The following is a 21,940-nucleotide window of genomic DNA, read 5'->3' on the forward strand; positions in this document are numbered from 1 at the left end:
ATCTAATTTAAGCTGTTTCAGGTCTAATGAAGAACCACCCTGCAGAATACGTGTGAGCTCTGTATCTAATTCCTGCTGTTGGGCTATTTCTTGTGTACTCACCACGACTGGCATACTAACAACGTCCAGCCGTGATAGAGCATCAGCCACTGAATTATTTACTCCCGAAATGTGAACTATCCTAGTAGTGAACTGTCCTATATAATCAAGTTGACGTAATTGTCTAGGTGAGGCTTTATCAGATTTCTGTGCAAAAACGTAAGTCAGTGGTTTATGGTCCGTCTGTATGGTAAAGTCACGTCCTTCTAACATGTGTCTAAAATATTTGGTTGCTTTAAAAATTGCTGTTAATTCTCTGTCATACGTACTGTACCTTGACTCTTGGGGTGTAAACTTCTTTGAAAAAAAACCTAGTGGTTCCCACATTCCTTTAACTTCCTGTTGCAAAACCGCTCCCATAGCAATATCGGAAGCGTCTGTAGCTAATATTAAAGGTGCGTTATCGCGTGGATGTACCAGCAGTGCTGCATCCGCCAATGAGCCTTTACACTTATCGAAGGCTTCCTCAGCCTCAGGCGTCCATTGAATAACTCGCTTATCGCGTTTCCTTGCTCCTTCTAAATATTTATGAAGTGGAGCCTGTATCGCAGCTGCATCCTTAATGAACCTTCGATAAAAATTTAGAATACCCAAAAATCTGCGCAAATCGGCTATTGTCTTTGGCTTATTATAATTTTTAATGGCTTCAACTTTTTCCGGTACAGGCCTGGCTCCCATGGAGTCTATCAGGTACCCCAGGTACTGTACAGAATGTGCCCCAAAAACGCACTTCGACAAATTAATCGATAACCCGTAAGCCTTTAGCCTTTCAAAAACACACCTCAGATGCTCCTCGTGTTCAAGCTCATTGGCAGAGGCGATCAAAATATCGTCCACAAAACAGAAAACGAAGTTCAAACCTCTGAGTACATCGTCCATGAATCTTTGAAAACTCTGTGCTGCATTCTTTAACCCAAACGTCATCACATTAAACTCGTATAGCCCGAATGGCGTGATGATGGCGGTTTTCGCTCGATCCTCTGGATTGATTGGTATCTGGTGATAAGCCCACGTTAAATCTAAAGTAGTAAAAACTGTCGTTCCGTCAAGTCTATGTGCGAAATCCTGCACGTGCGGAATTGGATATTTGTCAGGGACTGTAATGCTGTTTAGACGCCGGTAGTCACCACATAGTCTCCAGCCACCATTCTTTTTTTGGACCATATGTAATGGACTTGCCCACTGACTACTAGAAGGCTGGCAAATCCCTGCTGCAATAAGGTGGTCAACTTCGGCTTTTGCTGCCTTTAATTTTTCCGGGGGCAACCTTCGCGCCCTTTCCGCGACCGGTGAGCCCCTGGTTACTATGTGGTGACGTACCTGATGGGCGGGAACTTCCTGTTTTTGTACTGTCCGAGTAATAGCAATAAATTCCTGTAACAGTCGTCTGTACGGGTTGTTTATGTCAACAGTCGTCAGTGAAGTTTGAGTCGCCGTCTGTAAAAAACCAGTAGTTTGTATTTTAGTTAATTCGTCGATCAGTCTCTTATTTCGTAAATCAACCAGAAGACCGAAACGCTTGAGAAAATCAGCACCGATAATAGGCTGTTGAACCTTCGCGACAATGAACTCCCACGTGTACGGACGACGCAATCCGAGGTTCAGAGTCAACCTCCGCGATCCGAATGTACTTATCGGAGTGCCATTCGCCGCATAAATCTTAGAGTCAGTAATGGCGGGTTCTCCTCTTACCGATCTGTGCGGCAATACGGAGATATCCGCCCCTGTATCAATTAAAAAATATAAATTACTATTTCTATCCTTAATAGTGAGACGGCAGTTCTCGTCGCGACCATCCGACGCCATCTCAATCCGGGGTTGCGCAATCAGTTTCCCTGCGTGGCAGGGTTAGCCGAAGCTCCAGTAGGTGGTGGACCTGGCCATCCACAAGGAATGACGCATCGATGGGCCCTCTCAGCGAACCTCCGGTGGTAGAAACAGTAGTTGTTCCCTTCGCGTGAAGTTGACCGACTTCCAGATCGCCCCCTTCCAGGGCTACCGCGTGGCCGCCATCTTGGCTGGGACCTATAGGGTTGGCGGGACTGTCGCGTAGTGAGCGTCTCCACCATCGAGACTAGCTTCTCCACCTTAGCCTCCAGCGCCTCTATCCTGGTGGACGGTGGTGGAATTACAGGGGTTGATGCCTCAATGGCCGCCACCCTCGGCGCAGACATCTCTGCAATCTTATCAGCTAGGAGCGCTAGCCGTTGCAGATCCGCCGTATCGCTAATAGCGAGAACAGTTCTCATGCTCTCCGGTAATTGCTCCAAAAAGAGCGTACGCAGAACGTTTTCTCCGACTTGCCCACCAGCCAGATTTCTAAGTCTCTGCAAACAATGCGAGGGTTTCTCGTCCACCACTTCACTTCCTCGCAGCAGCTTCCTCAACTTGGTTTCGTGGGACTCATCAAATGTTTCGATGATCCGTTTCTTTATCTTCTCGTATTTACCACGCGCCGGTGGAGAGGCCAATACGTCCATGACGAAGGGCAGTACGGTGTGGTCCAAATTCGTCACCACGTAACGGTACTTCGTATCGTCGCTGGTTATTCGCGCCAGATCAAAGGTCATCTCCACTGTGATGAACCATGCAGCCGGATTCTCCTTCCAAAACGGCGGTAGCCGTCGTAAGGTAGCTGAATTGATGGATGCCTCAGGAGCGGGCTCATTTACCGTTTCCTTTCGGTCCGCCATCTTGTCTTGTTGTCCGTCCTCTCGCGTGGGTGAATGTTCCAGCGGCATTTACTGTTTTTTTTTTTTGCTTTGATTTCGCGCGCTTAATAGCGGTTGCACTACGATGATCACGTCGGGGTCACCAATTGTAGGAATAAGTGATTCCTTAGGAGTTAGTATTCCTACTTTATCAATTGATGAAAAACAAGCTCACAGTCCTCCTGAGTAGGCGCCATCTCCTAACCACTAGCTGAACTAAATTTGTCACGTGACTTGCTCTGTAGTATCCAGATAATGGCGAAACTCGTCTGTGAGAATGCAATCGCGACTTTTCGCTTTTCGTCCTTATATGAGAGTATTTGAGGCTGGGTGAGGGCTCATTCGAAAGAGAAAGGTTCAATGCAGCACGCTCTGGTCATCGTTTGAGTCACAAAACTGTTTTAGTGACCTAAAAATACCTTTGATTCTGCGGATGTATTTTCTCGATTTTTCTTCTACTTTGGACACTCATATTATTAGATATTAACAAAATATCGTTCAATCATGACCAGAGCGTGCTGCATTGAACCTTCCTCTTTCGAATGAGCCCTCACCCAGCCTCAAATACTCCCATATAAGGACGAAAAGCGAAAAGTCCCGGACCCCTTTTTTGGCCCATTTTTGCCGGTAATGTCACCTCGCTGCATTACCCGTGTCTACCCCCTTAAGGTGATGCTAGCGTCGAAAACTTTACCGACAGTCCCTAGAAAAATCCCTAGACGCGAGTTTTCAAATTACGTCCTCATTTCTAAACAGAATGAAAAAAAATTTGAGGGACGTGTTCAGGAGGTTCTAAACAATATTTGTCTGGTCCTTATATTATCCAAATCGTCAAAAACTTATAAAATATTGAAATTGCTGTCTGTCAACGGTCAAGGAAATGGCGGATCGGACTCACCTGCATTGATTTATTCGTAATATAAACATTTCTGCCAATAGTTTGTCCAAATAGGGACCAGACTGATATTCTTTGGGGCGGATATAATAATACGAGCACCTAATGGATGATGTACAAGTCTCCAGGAAGAAGTAATTTGAAAACTACGATTTCGTTGATTGTTCACTCGCGAAAGACGTTAAAAAGGTAAAGCAGACCACAAATGTAGTTCCTCGTTTTTTCGGTAAGGCGCAGTTCGTTCGTTTTCTGTGCTCGACCGCGCGCTTATTCGCAGCTCGTATATGTGAATATGCATGCGTCGACCGAACCGTCGACGACGATACAATGTATCGTGGAGAATGGGAAGTTCGAGTCTCGAAGAGGCGATGAACTCCGACGCGTAAATTTTTTTTCACGCATCGTTCTATCGACTAGGATAGCGATTTTCAACCCATGTGTCACAAGACGTACTATCATTATTTTTTGTTGCTATTGTTATTGTTTTTTTTAGTGAAACTGAAGAACAAATACGTCCTTCCCGATTTCAATGATTTTTTGATATGTTATAAAAATTGATATTCTGAACAATTTGGTGAAATACCGATTATTTATGAAAAGCACCCCGAAAATAAATCTGTTGCCAGAGTTATTAAAATTTTTTTAGACAGATAAGTTAGTATGTTTTTTCAGCATAGAATGTGATATTATGCTGGACTCTCCTGATTTTGCGTTACGCCCAAATATTGGATAAATACATAGGTAACGAAAATGTGATGCTGGAAGAACAACACGGCTGGAGCGAGTTCTTCAATGCTGGCGAACGTAGAAAAGGACAAATAGCGAAAGAGAAAGAGGTCCGAGAATTAAAGGGCCTGAGAAAAAACATTTGGGTGATACAATATTAATTCAACAATAACTGTTTTATTTTTCATTTTTGCTAAATAAAACTTTTATCAATGTAATTGTAAGGTTCTTCTGATTAAAATAAGACCAAACACCATATAATTTGCATTATTTTTACTTATTTAGATATAAATAAGTAAATAAATAATTATAATTCAAATTATGTCATGTTTGATCTTGTTTTTATCAGAAAAATCTCACAAATACGTTAGTAACATTTTCATTTAAAAAAATTCAAAAATAAAAAGGTTTTAATCTGAAATTTTGATTGCGTTAGTATTGTCTCACACGTACACGGGTATTTAAACTTGCTTTTTTCCCTGTACGCTGCATCGATTCTCGGCTGTCACCACATCAAAGGCGAGCCGAACTCGCTCGAGAAACTGTGGTTTCTCCGGCGACACACAAAAATTGGTCTGATTCATCGTACATAATACATATAGCTATCGTAGCATCCGTGTGTCATTTAGGTGGATGCGAAAAGTGACGTAGCATAGCATGCCGTTAGTTGGATACGATAATTCAGGTGGCGTTAAAATCAGTTTCTGTTCGGCCTAATTTTCGATGAAACGTTGACTGTTTTACCGACGTGGAATTCGAAGTTCGGGCTCCACGCTAGCATCGCCTTAGTTATTAACTTTTTTAAATAAATGTTTTTTAATTAATAAAAGTATACAGGATACGTCATGCAATTGGGATGGGTTATATCTTGAACTTGGTAAAAGATAGGAAAAAGCTGTTTATGTAAAAGCTCAATGGGATGATAATGTCTGTTTTTCTGTGATTTCATTTTCTTCGTGAATGCAACGATGCACTCAAAAAATGCAAATCCACTTTTTATTTAAATGGAATTGCATTTTTTTTTACTTGTGTCAACTCCTTGAAACATTCTGCATAAAAAAGTACTATGGTACTATTAGAACTAATAAATGGAGGGACCTCGCGTCTATACAGTAAAAGTTGAATATGTGCAACAATTCATATATTCAGCCGAGGTGTCGAATCTCGGATTATATGCGATGGCCAGCCAAGCGTGAACGTAGAAAGGGACAGATAGTGGAGGAGAGAGCGAGAGGTCCAATGATCAAAGGAAAGAGCCGAAACATATCGGTGTGACTAATACTAATTGAATCAAAAAATTTTTTTATTTTTGACTTTTTTTTAGTGAAACTTTTACTAGCGCATTGGTGAAATTTTTCTGATTAAAATGATACCAAATACGATATAGTTTGAATGGGGCAAGGTTGTTATGGGGTGCTGTGAAAAATCCAGGCAGACGGCAGTCAAATCTTAGCGAAAAGGGACAATCTCGACATGCAGAATGAGAGAAGGACAGCATGACTGTAGTGCATCTCACTCAGCGTTCGGGCGTTGTTTCCTTTTTCGCTTGCCTTCGTAGCACAGTTCGAGTGACGTAATCAAGCTGACGCTTGATTCTGGCTACGATTCCAGATCGGCAGCCTTTCTACTTAGACGCCACCTTATAACTACTAGCTGAACTAAATTTGTCACGTAACTTGCTCTGTAGTATCCAGATAATGGCGGAACTCGTCTTTGGGAATGCTTTTACGGGAATCGGTTATTCGTCCTTATATGAGAAGATCTTGAGCTGAATAAGGGCTCATTCCTTAAGAAAAATTTCATGTAAGTGTTAATAACATTTTTATTTAAAAAAACATAATGTATAATAAAAAAAATGGCGTTGTTGCGTTAGTGTTGTTTCACGAATATGTAGACATTTAATTTTGAACTCTTGTGTCAGCTCCGAATCCATCTTCTCCTTTTATCTACTGTTTATTTCTACGTTGACATCGGAAAAGTAGGAACAGTTGGAGAATCGAATCTTCTGTCCGCTAAATGTTTCTCAGCGATCTCGAATTGTGATCACTTATAGGAACCATGGCTCGCTTTTCGAACAGTTAACGTGTAGAAGACTACCCCGTTCGAGAATAACCGATTTGATTCACTTCAAGTTCTGGATAAGTGTTCGCCATCGGCACATTTACGGGACAGATGCTTAGACTCTTTATATTTTGCCGACGTCGACCAACATAGAAAGACAGCAAGAAAAGAGGAACATTTACAAGCCTAATGATCATAACCAATTGTCATAACAATATCGTGTTTGGTCTCATTTTAATTAGGAAAATCTCACCAATATGTTGGTGAAAGTTTTATTAAAAAAAAATAAAAAATAAAAAAGTTTGTTTATTGCATTTGTATTGTCTCACCAATATGTAGGCATTTAATTTTTTACGACCACCTCGATGCTCAGTCCCTCTTTCTTCTTTATCAAACTGTCTCTTTCTACGTTCGTCAACGTCGGCAAATTACAAACGGTTAGCAGAATCGAATCTTCTGTTCGCTAAATGTTCCTTGCCGGTCCCAAATTCTGAACACTTATCGAGTATTTACTGTATACAGTATTGCCTCGTAATAAGCAAGTGGTCTCGACTTCGAAATAAGCAAGTCGCTATCCCCTCTTCTTTGTTTGAAGTCGCCCGCAAAGTGAGAGGTACGAGAAATGAGTGAGAGGTCCATGAAAGCGCGAAGCCGATGTTTAGGGTAATAAATTTCACGCTCGACTGAGCAGTGACATCGGTTAGTAGAAGAAGGATGGAATATATGTATATAATGCTTTCTATCCTTGTTCAAAAAATAACATCGCTGCTCGGCCGATCACTATATGATTTGCCGCTACCTCGGATCTCTCACTCGTTTCTGGCGTTCTCTATCGTCCCGTTTCGAGAACAAAGTCAAGCCGAATAGCTACCTCCCTCGAAATAAGCAACGGTTCGGTCCCGAGCCACTTGCTTATTTCGAGGCAATACTGTACTTATTTTACCAATGTAACCTAAGCCTAAAAGCTGAACTAGCTCATTTTTTAAATTGATTGAATAATAGATTGAAACTAAATAATTTGAATTGTATAAAATATTAAGTAGTTAGTATATCTTTAAAGAAACCCAATTGATATCAATTATGAAAAACTTTTTTTAACACTAAGGAGTGTGTTTAATCAAATTTTCTATTCAAGTATCACACAAGAATATAAACATGACAATTATCTGAATTTAAACGCATTTATTGTTATACGCTTCACAGTTCCTGAAGTTTTGTTTTTTATTTTATATTTAAAAACTAAAATCACGATTATTCTTAAAGTACAATGAAAATTTATAAAACTCCTAGCCAGAGGCAGTTAGCATAAAATTTTGTGTATAATCATATTCAATTGTAGGAATTACAGATTGCACAAATTTAAGGAATATTATTAAATACATGTGTACTCCAAGCTCGCGACCACCTTCCATTACTGTTTCAATAATCTTTTTCATTACCTCAGCATGTCTGTAATTTTATTTACATTATTTCGGCACTAATGTTTGCTTTAAAACTAATTTATTTAGATTAAATTACCTGCAAGGATGAACGGAGGCCATAGGGGGTCCAGGCATATGAGGATGAATTTCCATGGTAACAGTCTTTTTGGCATGATCTTGACTAACATCTTCATACATTTCTTCTACTGTTAAAGGTTTGCGATTCTTTTTTGTAAAAAAAATGTACGTTAAAATTGAAAACCTCTTTGTGTCTTAAAAATAGTAATTTTCATTTATAATTAAAAGCTACAATATATATATATATATATATATATATAGCTATATATATATATATATATATATGTAAACATCCATGTACTATTATTATTGACAAATAAATTTATTAAATAAAAAACAAACCTCATCATAGCCTGAAAGCCATAATCGAGGTGTCTGATAATATTTATCATATGTTATATATAAATCATATGTGCGTGTATGAATAATTTCTCCTTCTGAAAACAGCTCACACTTTTCCTTAACCGGTTTCTTTGTAGTTTCCGCTGCATACTATTCAGTTTAATCAAATAATCAAATGTTGTAAAGTATAAGATATATTATTTAATTCAAAGCAAAGTTTAGAATAAACTATTATAAAGTATTTTTTTAAAATACCTTATCCTGTTCATCCAACATTCCACTGACTTCAAAAGCTTCCATATCTGCAGCATCTTCATCGTCGTCGTCATCATCGTTTTCATTATTTTCCACTGTACCAATTGGTTGAGAAAATTGTGTTTCTTCTAGTGTCATTTCTGTTACTCTTTCCTCAATTCCACTAAGAGTAGTATCATAATGATGAGTATCTACCCAACCACCTTCTGGATCATCTGCTTCTATAATGCATTCTTGTTCTTTACTGTATTCGATCTAAAATTAAATGACAGAAACATATATATATAATAGTTTGTCACCATATTTGTTTGAAATTTTTGTATAAAACTAAATATTTTAATTTAATAAAATAAACATAAAATAATATGTATCTTTTTTTATATTAATAAGAATAAAAAGATGTAAAATTTATTTTTTGTATGTTTTTAAAATATTCTATTATTAGAGTATCTACGTAACAATATAAATTATTAATTATAAAGTAGTGATTATAAATAATCAATACCTGTTTACATCTGCGAGTGCAAGGAACATTACGAGTCAGCAAGAATTGTTTATTCTTAGGAAGATACGATTTTATCCTATCTTCATCGCCAGTAGCCCATTGCCATGTTGGACAATGATGTACCAAATGATCACCTGCTGCTACGAACTCTTCTGGTGTTAACACTCCAGTTTCTCGAAACTTACTTTCCTTTAAGATTACAAATTATATTTGATATGGAATAATGAGTATATTGCATATTAAGAATCACATTTCTACAAATATTTATTTTTCAAAAATGAAAAATTATCAGATCATATAATGCAACATGATATATTACACCATTATAAATAATGAAATTTACATCTTATATGATATATTAAAAACAATAATGTAGAAGCAACACATATACTATTTTAGAAAACAATTTTTAAAACACAATATTTAGCACTATTATGAGCGAATATTGATTTATTATTTTTATGATAAAAACTATGAATTATTATTAATATCATTATTGTAATTATATTAAAATGATAAAAAAATAATTACAAAATCTAACACTTCAAAACTGTCTTATAAACGTTATATCCAAAATTTATTATAATATTATAAAAACACAATAGCACACTATTAACAGAAACTGAATAATGTATCATTACAATACGTTCATTGTATGACATTACATTGTTTTAAACAATATTATTTTTTAAGACAGTATATTTATATATGTGCAACCCTACCTTCAAAACAGGGGTTAAGTATTCAGCAACACCAAGCGCAGTGCCTTTTACGGAATTAATCACACTCTGCATTGCAGATTTATACGGCAAAAAATTTAAATCTATTGAAAATGGAAAAGATCAAGACATACACTTTTGAAGTGCAAACATTCGTGTAATATCAACAGTAACGTATTATCGATTTGAACGAACATAGAACTCATACCTACGATATCAAAAAACTGTTTCCATCAACTTCCCCTACTATTCATTATTTCCCCACTACTTTTTGATATAACTAGATAAATAAACATCCAAATAAAATCCTAATAAAGGGCCTTTTTTTTAATCTTGAATAAATTCAGTAATATTTATTTATAAAATAAATTTTTTTTTACTTTTTTATTAAAACAAATTTAAATTTTAAACTTTTTATATAATTTTAAATATAAAATAATACAAAAATGTTTCGTATACTATGCTAGTTATTCATTTATTGTTATGTATTGTATTTAATTCCATGGATAGTTGCCATAGAAACTGTTTACTAATACCCAAACAATTCAAATAAAATACAATTAAACAAAATCGAATTCTTCTAGTTGTTGGTAGCAATGTTTATATTTTTAATTTTATAATAAAGATATTTAAAACAATTTTCACATAATTATAGACATCCGATTTGTATGTACTTATTTATATATATGAAGGTATTTATTACTTCTTTAGTTGAATATATGAATTGAACAAATATTTGTTTCACTTTTTTAAATTTGATGTATGTATTTATATAGATGATTGATCTTACTGGAACTTCAAATTTAGAAATAATTTCAAAAACATTAGAAGATATGGATAGCTTAGACATAGAATTATTTAATGAATCATTTAAAAAATCAGAATCTACTGCAAGTACTGTTAAAGATTCTCATATGCAAATGAATGGGGAAACGAAAAAGAAAGTTATATTTAAAGGTGTTTATATAATTATAATAAAAATAAAATTAAAGTTATAACTTATAATTAATTAGAGTATTGTTACTATTATAAATCTTAAAATCAGTGTTTTTATATAAAAAACTTATATAACTATCAATGAGATGTTTAATATGTCTGCTGCCAATCTGCCGCAAATCTGCCATCACTGTCTGTGCACTGACTCTGTTCTGTTTCTGCCTCCAATTTGGCAACAGATTATGTTAGCAGGATCTGCTCTGTTTCTGACGCCAATCTGCTTTAGCAGGGTTTGTTACATTTCTGCCGTCAATCTGCTGCAATAACTGTATTTAACAGATCCTGCATCAAATCTGTAGCCATTCTGCTTACAAAACCATGTAACAGGAATCCGACAGAATCTGCTATGCGCAGGTTTGGCTATCAGGGATATTACTATTCCCATGTTATAATAAATGAAATGTTATTTGTATATAGATTCTATCAAAGATAACTTCTTATTTGATTTGCCATTTAATGAAGAAACTTCTACTAAAGAGGAGAGATTATTTTCATCTGATAGTAAAAGTAACATGGCAGAAGATTTGTTTAAAATCAAAACACCAATTGTACCTACAACAAGTATTAAATTGAACAATGAATTGGAATCAAAATTTAATTTTGAGCAAGAAGATAATCAGTTATTTTCACAGAAACAAAACAGTTACTCTGTTTCTAAGGATATTTTTAGTACATTGCAAAATGAATTAATTACAGAAAAAAAAACTGAACAGTTAAAAAATATAGCTAAAAGAGATGAAGATATTTTAACAAATTTAATTGATAAATCAGATACAATAGACAATAAATCAAGAAGGCTATCATTAAAAGATAACATATTTGGAAATAAATTTCACTCATCAATAGTTCTGGATTCTGTTAATCCTAAGTATATTAGAAAAATGGAATCGGACACTATGATACAATCTATGAGTACTTTACCAGACTCAAGATCTCAATCTATTAATCAATCAACTAAAATTTCTACTAAAGAATCTCAAAGTGGTAAAAGGAATATAGAACTTATAAATGATCCTCTTGGTTTATTATCCACTAGTTTGTTACCAGAACAAAGTCTTCAACTGGTAAATATATTTAATGATTACTAATATAGAGAAAACATATCTTTATCAGTCTTTACAGTAATGCAGATGATGTTTGTAATTTTTATATTTTTTTAAGATGATAAATGAAAATGTGCAAAGTAAAGATTTAAAATTACAAGGTACTAAAACAGAAGAAAATTTGCCAGAATGGTTGGGTGGTTCAACAAAATTAGAAGATAGAAAATCAGAAAAAAAGCTGAAAGAAACAGATGAAATATCTACATCTAAGCAAAACATTGAAACTTCTATAAACAGTGCAACAGATTTAAAGATATCTGATGCAAGTGATTCAAAAGCTGCATCTGTTCATTCAAAACATCTTTCAATGTTGTTTGGTACACAATTTAATCAACAAACTGCACTTATTAATATGCAGCAGCCAGAACATGACCTAAAAACTGCAACAGTGATTTCGCAACAGAATAAAGAATTAAATAAGGTATCAAATGCTCAATGTACTATACTCCATAATCAAGAAGAACAATTTAATACTTTATTAAAATTGCAATTTGAAAGGCAAGCTTCGTTAGAAAAACAAATAAAAATGCAACAAGAACGTATTGATCAATATATTCAAGTAAGGTTTGTTAAATAAAATGCATTAAAGAGTTGGAAAGAGCATAAAGATATATATTTTTTCTTTTTTTAAGGTATTGATGACACAGCTTATTTCTACATCAAGTACAACATCAGTTTATGCAAGTTGTACATCAGAGTCAAATCGTAGAGAAAAAGAATTTACAAATGAAATGGAAGAAATGGAAAAGATAATAAAAAAGTTACAAGTGGAAAAATCAAAATTAGAAGTTTTGTTGTCTACTGTAAATGAAAGACACAAGGATGAAATAACATTTCAAACAGAATTCTATGAGTAAATACATATATATAATTATATAGTATATAAATAATAAGAATTATACATATATATTAATAAAAGTAAGGTAAAATAAGAAAACCTAATTTTTAGGAGACAAATTTCATTTGTAAAAGAAGCAATGATGAAATCAGAAGAGAGGACTAGGCAGGAAATAGAATGTTTGGAGACAGACTACATGACAAAATTAGAAAAATTGAAGGACGAAAAGGAACAAATAGAAAATCAATACAAACAAGAAATTCATAATTTAAAGGTTACATTTTTTATATTTGATATCTCCCTTCCTCTCAAAATTGACCTTCTCACCATTCTAAAGTTTTAAGATTCTAAAATTATACAACTATAAAATACCGAAATTCTAAGTTTCGAATGAAGTTAGAATTAAACAATATTAAATATTTTATACTAATAGTAAAGCTAAGGGGCCAGACTCACCCCAGAAAAAGATCATACTTATGCTAATGTTAATATATTAAGTATAATTATAATTATATTATGAATAATACATCAAGAGTCTATTCTTATAATTGTTTTAATGATTTCTATAATAATAGATCATTTCTTTTTACTGATTATTAAAGTATTTGATTAACTTCATTTGTTTTATACATTTTTTATTTCATTTATTTTATACACTTACACTGTTAAATGTTTCTGAAATAAAAAGAACTATATTAAATTGATTTCAACAGAATGATCATGCTCAACAAATAAAAGAATTATTTGACTTACACTCTGTAAATATAAAACTTTTGCGAAAGGAATATTCCAATATAATAGAAAGCATATCTAAAGCTAAACAAATAGAAGATCAAATGATAGAAACGATGACAAATCGAAAAACTGACATAGAAGATATATTACAGAAAGCTAATAGCATTATCGGAACTATATTAGAAAACAAGGAAAAATTAGAAATCAAACACAATCAAATAATTGAGTTCCGAGAGAATACTTTGAAAATTCTTGAAGATCATATAAAAGGTATCTTTAATATGTAATAAATAATAAATTTTTAAAAACAGATATCATTAAAAATGAATATACTCTTTATTGGATAAACTTATAATAATTCAAAAAATAATGATCATTTTTATTATATTTTTTGTTACAACACTGAACTAATTTTTTAATTAAACTTTATGTAATACTTATAGCTCAAAAGCTTGAGTTAAAAAATCAAAATGATATTTTGGAAGAACACCGTAATAAATTTATTGAAACAACAGAACAGTTCAGCACACGCATTATACAACTTATAACTGAACTTCAAAAACAAAACATGTTAAGTACTCGACTACAAGAAATGTTTAACAAAAAATCAGCTAATCTTTTACATGAGAGAGAATTATTTGAAGAAAGAGTAAAGTGGGAAGGAAATTATTTACAGGTATATTAAATTATTTTATATTAAAATCATTAGTACCTTATATTTAATCTATTAATTATTTTCATGAAAGTATTTATTGCTGTTAGTAAGTATAAATAATTATTGAGCTGTATTACAATTTCCAACTTACCCTGTTTAATGATTATAGACATTAAAAGAAACTTGGGTGAAGGAACAAGAGAAACAACTGCAATTACTCGTACAAGAAAAAGAAATAGTTGCAACAAAAAAAGCACAACTAGAAGTATTAAGTAAGCTCAAAAGTAGCAATCATAAATATGCCAAACTAGAGGTAATGTAAGTTATATCAACTAAAATAAAAATTTATGAATAGTTATTTAATAAAAACATAAATTGATTTATACTGTTATAATCATATAGTTAGAAGTTGCTATTAAAACTGCACAAGAAGCAACTATTTATGCTAACAAAGAAAAATTAAAATGGCAAAAAAAAATTAATGAATTTAATATCTGTAAACAATTTTTACAAGATAAAGAAAATCAACTTATTTTACGTGCTAAAGAACTAGAAAATCTAACACAGGTAATATTTATTATAAAAATTGTATCATAATATTAGCATTGATACAGTAAAATGTTAAAGAATTATTATTTTGCAATTTTATAGTTAGTTTTAACTAAAAAAAATGAAGGATTAAAAGCTTTGGAAGAAGCGAGATATTTAGAAAACCAAAATAAGGAAAAATTTAACCAGTTACAAATTCAATTTGAAGAATTAATGGAAAGAGAAAAAGAAACGGCTACCAAGAAATACAACATAACGAAGTAAGTATTTGTTTTTAAAAGAGAATATTTAAAAATTAAACATGGGTGTTTATTTCGAAGAGATAGATTGGTATCATTGGCCTATGAGCAGGGGAAATCGGAAAGAGATACAGATGCCCTGTATTATTTTCAAAATGAGGTATTATCGTTCTCAGATGTGCAGTCACAGTTTCAAATTACTTCAGAAATAATGGTGAAAGATTAAAGTGTTTTAATGTCCTAAAAAATTTTGTAAAAGTAACATTTATTCAACATATGTTTATTACAGAATATAGATCCAAACTTAACTATGTTAACATTAAATATCAATGATGAAATTGATTCCATTAATAATTACACACAAATGTTTGACGATTAATAATTTTCTATGTTAATAGCAAGTAAATACAAATAGAAAAGGTTCTGATTAAAAAATATTAATTTTTAATACTATAATAACAAAATGTAATTTTCTTATTAAAGTTCTACTTAGCACTCTTTAAATTTCCATACCTTCATCTAGAAATAAAAATGATTACCTTATTCATAAGATTATTATATTATTCAGAAATTATGTATTTAAAATTTTAAAAAGATAATTTCCTTTAATCTTTTATTATACTTATTTTTAGTTTACTTGAAAAATTTGAAATGATTTTTACTATAAAATTAAACTTACCACTAGCATTTAAACAATTTTCTTGTTTTAACTTATTCAATAAATCCGCATTATTCTGTAATATTTGTATTTCAGCAATTAGTAACTTTATTTTATAAAGCTCTCTTTCTACAGAACGTGTACAAGATGTCTGAAAAAAAATATGCAAAAATTTGATAAATATTTTAAATATTGTTTTATGACCCAATTAACAAAAAATAAATGTACAATATCATGAGTAAGATTTGCAGAATTTGCATTATTTTCTTTGTTTTCATTATCCAAATTTTTATAAATGTTCTGCAACTTATTTATAAAATCAATCCCTTCAGATAAAAGCATTATCATTTGCCTAAAAGAATATGTTTTTAAGACATGTTTTGCAGTATAAAAAAATATTCTTTAGAATTTATCATACCGATGATGGTCATAAGAAACTGGCAATCCTGCACTATTTTCTGAATTATAAATTAGTTTATATATTGAATGTTTATGTGTTGTCAGATGTAGAAGATTCTTACTAATATTTTCTTTACAATCATTTCTATTATCTATAACAAATTTTATTAACGAATATATAGTTTAAAGTCAAATAATACAATGTTACATTGTAAAATTGTAAACCTTTTAGAGTCTGTAACCTTTCCATTACATTATTATATTTTGCAACTTGTTGTCTTTCTGCATTTGTGAAATGGACTTCACGGATGGTTTTTCTCTTATGTAGAAGCTCGATGACTTTTTCAACATTATCCATTTTATGAAATTGAAAAATATAAACAAATAAACAAAAATTAATTTATGGCCCGTACTCACAGTCGCAACTTATTTCTAAGCTGGCATTAAGGCGATGCGAGCGTCAAAAACTTTACCGACAGTCCCTAGAAAAATCCCTAGACGCGAGTTTTCGGTTTTCGTCGTCATTTCTAAACAGAATGCAAAAAAATTTGAGGAATGTGTCTAGGAGGCCCTACAGAATGGCGCTCTGGTCCTTATTTTACCCAAATCGTCAAAAAGTTATAAAATATTGAAATTTGTGTCTGTCCACAGTCAAGAAAATGGCGAATCGGACTCACCTGCATTAATTTATTTGTAATATAAACATTTTTGATAAACGAATGTCCAAATAGAGACCAGAGCGCCATTCTTTGGGTCGGATAGAGCAAAACGAGCACTCAGGGGATGGTGTACAACCTTTCGTTTAGACAAAAACCGAAAACTACGATTTCGTTGATTTTTTACTCGCGAAAGACGTCAAGAAGGTAAAACAGACCACAAATTTAGTTCCTCGTTTTTTCGGTAAGGCGCAGTTCGTTCGTTTTCTGTGCTCGACCGCGCGCTTATTCGCAGCTCGTATATGTGAATATGCATGCGTCGACCGAACCGTCGACGACGATACAATGTATCGTGGAGAATGGGACGTTCGAGCCTTGTATAGGCGATGAATTCCGACGCGTGAATTTCTTTTTCACGCATCGTTCTATCGACTAGGATAGCGATTTTCAACCCATGTGTCACAAGACGTACTATCATTATTTTTTGTTGTTATTATTATTCTTTTTTTTAGTGAAACTGAAGAACAAATACGTCCTTCCCGATTTCAATGATTTTTTGATATGTTATAAAAATTGATATGGTAATTATTGAGATTAGGTTACTCCTCACCGATTTTGTTGAAATTTAAATATGTTGTAAAATTAGACATTTTGAACAACTTTTTCCTATACATATAACCGCCGCTCGGCCTTAGTTTTAAAGATATTTTCGAAAAACTGTCGAAACTAACACATTGAATTCTGGCCATCCGTGTGTGTCGGTGACAACGTACGCATTAGTATGGGATCGCCGCTTTTCTACTGTTTTTGCAGGCAGCAGCACGGCGACCGACATCAATATATATATACATATATTACGGGTGGGCTTAAAAATTAAGTTCAACTAATTTTCATGATTTTGAATCTCAGTATGTGTGTCTGGTCGCCTAACGGCGACCAAAATAGCAATTTAGCCTAACCTAACTTAATTCACTGATTAGGTAGAGTAGACTAGGTTAGGTTAGGCTATATTAGGTGCCATCATAGCTGTGTACAGAAGTACACAAGGTATATATTGGTCATTAGTCGCCGTGCTGTTGCCTGCAGAAACAGTAGAAAAGCGGCGATCCCATACTAATGCGTACGTTGTCACGGACACACACGGGTGGCCAGAATTCAGTGGGATAGTTTCAACAGCTTTTCGAAAATATCTCGAAAACTAAGGCCGAGCGGCGGTTATATGTATAGGAAAAAGTTGTTCAAAATGTTGAGTTTTACAATATATTTAAATTTCATCAAAATCGGTGAGGTGTAACCTAATCTCAATAATTACCAAAACTTGTTTCATTTTATAATTCTTACATATTCTTAATTAATATTCATTTTTACATATTGTTAAATGACATTAAAAACGGTAAAATTAAGAAAAAATCAGAGCAAAACTTTAATAAGGTATATGGTTAATAGTCTTCAAGCGTGTGGTACTTTTCAAAACACTCTGGTAAGTGCAAAGGAATCCTGCATTGTTTACACTGCCAGGGAGTCTCACTTCTAATTTTATTCTTGTAACACACACGGCACCTCTTAGTAGGTTTTCTTTTATTCTGAGTTGAAGGAATGTATTCTGGAAAATGTCCCTATCTTTTAGCCTGCAACCTAGCCGGGGTGTCACTACATGAAGGACGTCCACGGGTTTTATAATCCGGTAGTGTAACTTTTTGTAGGATTTGTTCTGCTATGTCCAGTCGAAAGCTCCCAATTCCGATTTTGTTGGTATTATTGATTTTGTTATATAAAACATATGAATTGTAGAGTGCAATGTCAAACATGTAAAAAAGGTGTTGCCAAATTCAGTACACTAGAAAGGGTATAGCCGGATAAGATGGTCAAAAGTGCCCCCAAACCAAATTCGACTTGCTATGAACCATTCGATAGGTGATAAAAAAAAACCCAGTCTGTGCCAAGTTTCAACCCTGTATCTCATCTGGGAGGGTAGTTACGGGTAAAAATGTGATTGCGAGGTTTTTGGCCAATTTCTCCTATTTAATGACATTCGAAAATTCTGAAAAAAGTCAGAGACATTTCTACTTATGAGGCACATATTACAGAATTTTTCCAGATTTTTATATTGAAAACTGAAGCCGTAAAAAATCAAAAGCGTCGAAAAATCCTGAAAAATGGCGATTTTGTATTGAAGGAGATGAGGTCCTACGATCATATTTTGTTTATAAGTGTATATTATTGATACTATTATCCTCAATTTTTTTCAGATTTTTGGCAGGGGTGCGCCATAGTTAAAAAAATTAAAAACCTATTTTTTCGCTGTTTTTTGCGTGTTAGAGTTACTTATTCGACGAATTTTCGTCTGTTATTTATCAAATACATGGTATATACACTGTTCAATGTTTTTACATGCAGTGGAATAGAATAGGAATTAAAGTAAACAAAACCAATTGATAAAACTACGTTAAGACGGTTATATTTGAAAAAGTTAAAGGCATTTTCAACGGTGTCGGTGGTCCAGCGGTAAAGCGTCTGACTGCTAAACCGCTGGAAACTTCTTTTCGTAGGTTCGACTCCGCTGAGACTCAATCTTTTTTTTTTTGACGATGAGAACGTTTTCATGGATAACTGAGTCAAATTCAAGAATTGTACCTACAAGGAAGTACCTACAAGTTGAAACTTCAAACTGTTATAATCTCATCATGGAAATATCTGACCAAAAAATGTTTCAGACAAAATATCCTTGTTTTTTCCTGTAGAATCTAAATATGTAACGTTTTATAGGGGGTTCCATTTAAAATTATAAAGATACCCCCGCCCCCCATTAAAGAAAAAGGGTGGGCTACTTCATGGTTATGTAGTTAGTAAGGCCCTTCAAATTCATGCAATTTGAGACCAAGAACTTTAAAATCGATGTCATAGTTTTCGAGATATTGAGCTGTTAAGAGTTATGTGGGACACCCTGTATACTATAACCTAACTGATTACATCGATAACATTCACTTGTAATTGGGTTTGAATAGACATTTCTTGGAGTCTGGTATATGCAGTTGTGAACGAAACCTTCACTCTCGTTCGATCCTCGTTTCTAAACAGAAAAGTGGCAAGCAATTTGACGCAATGTATGCTGTCACAGATCAACAACTATATTTTTGCGAATATCTCGGAAACTAAGCGAGAACGTTCCTTATATGTATAAGAAAAAGTTGTTCAACATATCAATTTTTTTAACATATCAAAAAATCATCGAAATCGGGAAGGACGTATTTGTTCTGCAGTTTCACTAAAAAAAAGAATAATAATAGCAACAAAAAATAATGATAGTACATCTCGTGACACGTGGATTGAAAATCACTATCGTAATCGATAGAACCTCGCGTGAAAAAGAAATTCACGAGTCGGAGTTCATCGCCTCTTCCAGGCTCGAACGTCCCATTCTCCACGATACATTGTATTCACATATACGAGCTGTGAATGAGCGTGCGGTCGAGCGCAGAAAACGAACGAACTGCGCCCTACAGAAAAAACGACGAACTAAATTTGTGGTCTGTTTTACCTTTTTGACGTCTTTCGCGAGTGAAAAATCAACGAAATCGTAGATTACACTATTTTTCTAAACGAAAGCTTGTACACCATTACCCGAGTGCTCGTTTTGCTCTATCCGATCCAAAGAATGGCACTCTGGTCTCTATTTGGACATTCGATTCGCAAAAATGTTTATATTAGAAATAAATTAATGCAGGTGAGTCTGATCCGCCATTTTCTTGACCGTGGACAGACAGCAATTTCAATATTTTACAACTTTTTGACGATTTAGGTAAAATAAGGACCAGAGCGCCATTCTTCAGGGCCTCCTGAACACGTCCATCAAATTTCTTTGCAATCTGTTCAGCAGGAACGAAAAATGGTGTGTTCTACGTTCTAGGGATTTTTCTAGGGACTGTCGGTAAAGTTTTCGACGCTCGCATCACCTTAAGATGATGCGAGCGTCGAGACCGAACTTCGAATTCCGCGACGGTAAAACCACTGGGTAAAACAGTCAATGTTTCACCGAAAATTAGGCCGAACAGAAACTGATTTCAGCGCCATCTCAGTTATTGCATGCAACTAATGGCATGCTTTCGCATACACCTAAATGGTACTATACGGCTGCTACAATAGCTATATCCCACAAAAAGTACATTACATGTAAAAAAAACGGTAACGCCAAGTAGATTAGGCACTATATGGTACATATTTTGTGAATTTTCTAAAAAAGTAATGGATATCATGCAAAACCAGCCAAGTATTGAGTTATATATATTTTTCAAAATATTTATACTTGGCGTTTGGCTGCCTCGTTGCGATTCAACAAAATTTGTTGAACCATGACCAGAGCGCCCTGCATTGGACCTTCCTCTTTCGAACGAACCATCACCCAGCCCCAAATCTTCTCATATAAGGACGAAAAGTGTATTCCCGTAAACCCCTATTTAGGCCCATTTTTGCCGGTAACGTCACCTGTCTGCATTACCTGCGCCTAGCCCCTTAACATGGGTATCGGTTTCTGTGACCATTCTTCAAGGACACCACCGATTTCTGATTTTATTCTATATAAACACTCATAGTGACCACTGTGATCAGCTTGCAAAGAATGGTCAAAATTGATAATCCAGTTTTTGAGTTAAAAAGTCACAAAAAATGCCTATCAGTCGTTTAATAGAGGAGCTTCGGGTTAACCTTTACCAAAAGGTGGGACGCAAATCCGGATTGGTCATATGTCATTGGAAAGCCCTTGATGAGAGCAACACAATGGTGTGGGCGGGAGGTCTTAAATATGTGACCTTGATCCGCTAGAGGTCAAAAACTAAAATGCCCCAAAACATATAAATTCATTAACTTATTTAACGAGGAGAAATCTTCGAAAAAGACACCATTTTTTTTTTTTCGTGGGGAAATCTTGCATAAGACCCCCCGCGCCCCTGGGGGAGGGCAGCGGGGGAGTGTCAGATTCCTATTGACTAAAACCCCACGGCGGCCTCCTCTGGCGTATGGCAGAGGCTCCGGGACCTGATTACTATAAACTCCGGAGCCTCCCCCGCCGTGCGCTGAAGGCGCCCCTCACCGGGGGAGTACCAACTCTCCCAGCCGACACCAGGGGTCGCACCCGGTGCCGGCTCCATCGCGGGGTAACTGCGTGCAATGGCGGCCGGGCCCCCCAGCCCGTACCGCCTGCAGTCCCCGCGCCTCGATCTCCTCACAGGCTACGGGCAGCACTTCGCTCCGCTGGCTCCCCGGCTACACCCCGGGTCCGCGAGCAATGGCGCCTAAACAGGGCG

General features: G+C 34.6%; 4 protein-coding genes across 7 annotated transcripts; 1 reads left to right on the forward strand and 3 right to left on the reverse strand.

The window, feature by feature from the left end:
- Positions 1 to 1,925: 1,925 nt before the first annotated feature.
- On the reverse strand, positions 1,926 to 2,792 carry LOC123988420. The gene has a single exon (XM_046288446.1). The coding sequence runs from the start codon at positions 2,790 to 2,792 to the stop codon at positions 1,926 to 1,928; it is 867 nt and encodes a 288-aa protein (XP_046144402.1).
- A 4,867-nt stretch (positions 2,793 to 7,659) lies between these two features.
- LOC114881366 (ubiquitin-like-conjugating enzyme ATG3) lies at positions 7,660 to 10,103 on the reverse strand. 2 transcript variants are annotated; one of them, XM_029198128.2, is made up of 7 exons: positions 10,021 to 10,103; positions 9,816 to 9,916; positions 9,094 to 9,282; positions 8,589 to 8,843; positions 8,334 to 8,483; positions 8,011 to 8,138; positions 7,660 to 7,941 (listed from the first exon to the last, which is right to left on the reverse strand). In XM_029198128.2, exons 2-7 carry the CDS (start codon positions 9,885 to 9,887, stop codon positions 7,779 to 7,781), a joined length of 957 nt encoding a protein of 318 aa, XP_029053961.1. In that variant the 5' UTR covers positions 9,888 to 9,916; positions 10,021 to 10,103; the 3' UTR covers positions 7,660 to 7,778. The 2 variants fall into 2 exon arrangements, with proteins under 2 accessions (XP_029053961.1, XP_046144426.1); XM_046288470.1 differs by lacking the exons at positions 8,334 to 8,483; positions 10,021 to 10,103 and having other exon boundaries at positions 9,816 to 10,018.
- Positions 10,104 to 10,262: 159 nt separating this feature from the next.
- LOC114881367 (repetitive organellar protein-like) lies at positions 10,263 to 15,431 on the forward strand. Of its 3 annotated transcripts, XM_029198129.2 has the most exons (13): positions 10,265 to 10,504; positions 10,589 to 10,769; positions 11,226 to 11,872; positions 11,970 to 12,470; positions 12,544 to 12,764; positions 12,861 to 13,023; positions 13,463 to 13,754; positions 13,928 to 14,160; positions 14,309 to 14,452; positions 14,542 to 14,706; positions 14,791 to 14,948; positions 15,009 to 15,141; positions 15,217 to 15,431. In XM_029198129.2, exons 1-13 carry the CDS (start codon positions 10,481 to 10,483, stop codon positions 15,304 to 15,306), a joined length of 2,952 nt encoding a protein of 983 aa, XP_029053962.1. In that variant the 5' UTR covers positions 10,265 to 10,480; the 3' UTR covers positions 15,307 to 15,431. The 3 variants fall into 3 exon arrangements, with proteins under 3 accessions (XP_029053966.1, XP_029053962.1, XP_029053964.1); XM_029198131.2 differs by lacking the exon at positions 10,589 to 10,769 and having other exon boundaries at positions 10,268 to 10,504; XM_029198133.2 differs by lacking the exons at positions 14,791 to 14,948; positions 15,009 to 15,141; positions 15,217 to 15,431 and having other exon boundaries at positions 10,263 to 10,504; positions 14,309 to 14,457; positions 14,542 to 14,615.
- On the reverse strand, positions 15,354 to 16,447 carry LOC114881368. The gene is made up of 5 exons (XM_029198134.2): positions 16,210 to 16,447; positions 16,004 to 16,136; positions 15,814 to 15,937; positions 15,607 to 15,736; positions 15,354 to 15,446 (listed from the first exon to the last, which is right to left on the reverse strand). Exons 1-5 carry the CDS (start codon positions 16,340 to 16,342, stop codon positions 15,427 to 15,429), a joined length of 540 nt encoding a protein of 179 aa, XP_029053967.1. The 5' UTR covers positions 16,343 to 16,447; the 3' UTR covers positions 15,354 to 15,426.
- Positions 16,448 to 21,940: the final 5,493 nt, after the last annotated feature.

This window comes from Osmia bicornis, chromosome 13 (genome assembly GCF_907164935.1).
Source record: "Osmia bicornis bicornis chromosome 13, iOsmBic2.1, whole genome shotgun sequence".
Classification (NCBI taxonomy): Eukaryota; Metazoa; Arthropoda; class Insecta; order Hymenoptera; family Megachilidae; genus Osmia; species Osmia bicornis.

Coding starts and splice junctions, on each gene's coding strand:
- LOC114881366 (XM_029198128.2), bottom strand. CDS start 9,887: ATGCAGAGTGTGATTAATTCCGTAAAAGGCACTGCGCTTGGTGTTGCT. Junction 8,844..9,093: donor GCACTCGCAGATGTAAACAG/GTATTGATTATT, acceptor ATTTAATTTTAG/ATCGAATACAGTAAAGAACA. Junction 8,484..8,588: donor TGTTGGATGAACAGGATAAG/GTATTTTAAAAA, acceptor TAAACTGAATAG/TATGCAGCGGAAACTACAAA.
- LOC114881367 (XM_029198129.2), top strand. CDS start 10,481: ATGTACTTATTTATATATATGAAG. Junction 10,770..11,225: donor AAAGAAAGTTATATTTAAAG/GTGTTTATATAA, acceptor ATTTGTATATAG/ATTCTATCAAAGATAACTTC. Junction 15,142..15,216: donor AAATTACTTCAGAAATAATG/GTGAAAGATTAA, acceptor TGTTTATTACAG/AATATAGATCCAAACTTAAC.
- LOC123988420 (XM_046288446.1), bottom strand. CDS start 2,792: ATGGCGGACCGAAAGGAAACGGTAAATGAGCCCGCTCCTGAGGCATCC.
- LOC114881368 (XM_029198134.2), bottom strand. CDS start 16,342: ATGGATAATGTTGAAAAAGTCATCGAGCTTCTACATAAGAGAAAAACC. Junction 16,137..16,209: donor AAGGTTACAGACTCTAAAAG/GTTTACAATTTT, acceptor AATTTGTTATAG/ATAATAGAAATGATTGTAAA. Junction 15,737..15,813: donor CAAATCTTACTCATGATATT/GTACATTTATTT, acceptor ATTTTTTTTCAG/ACATCTTGTACACGTTCTGT.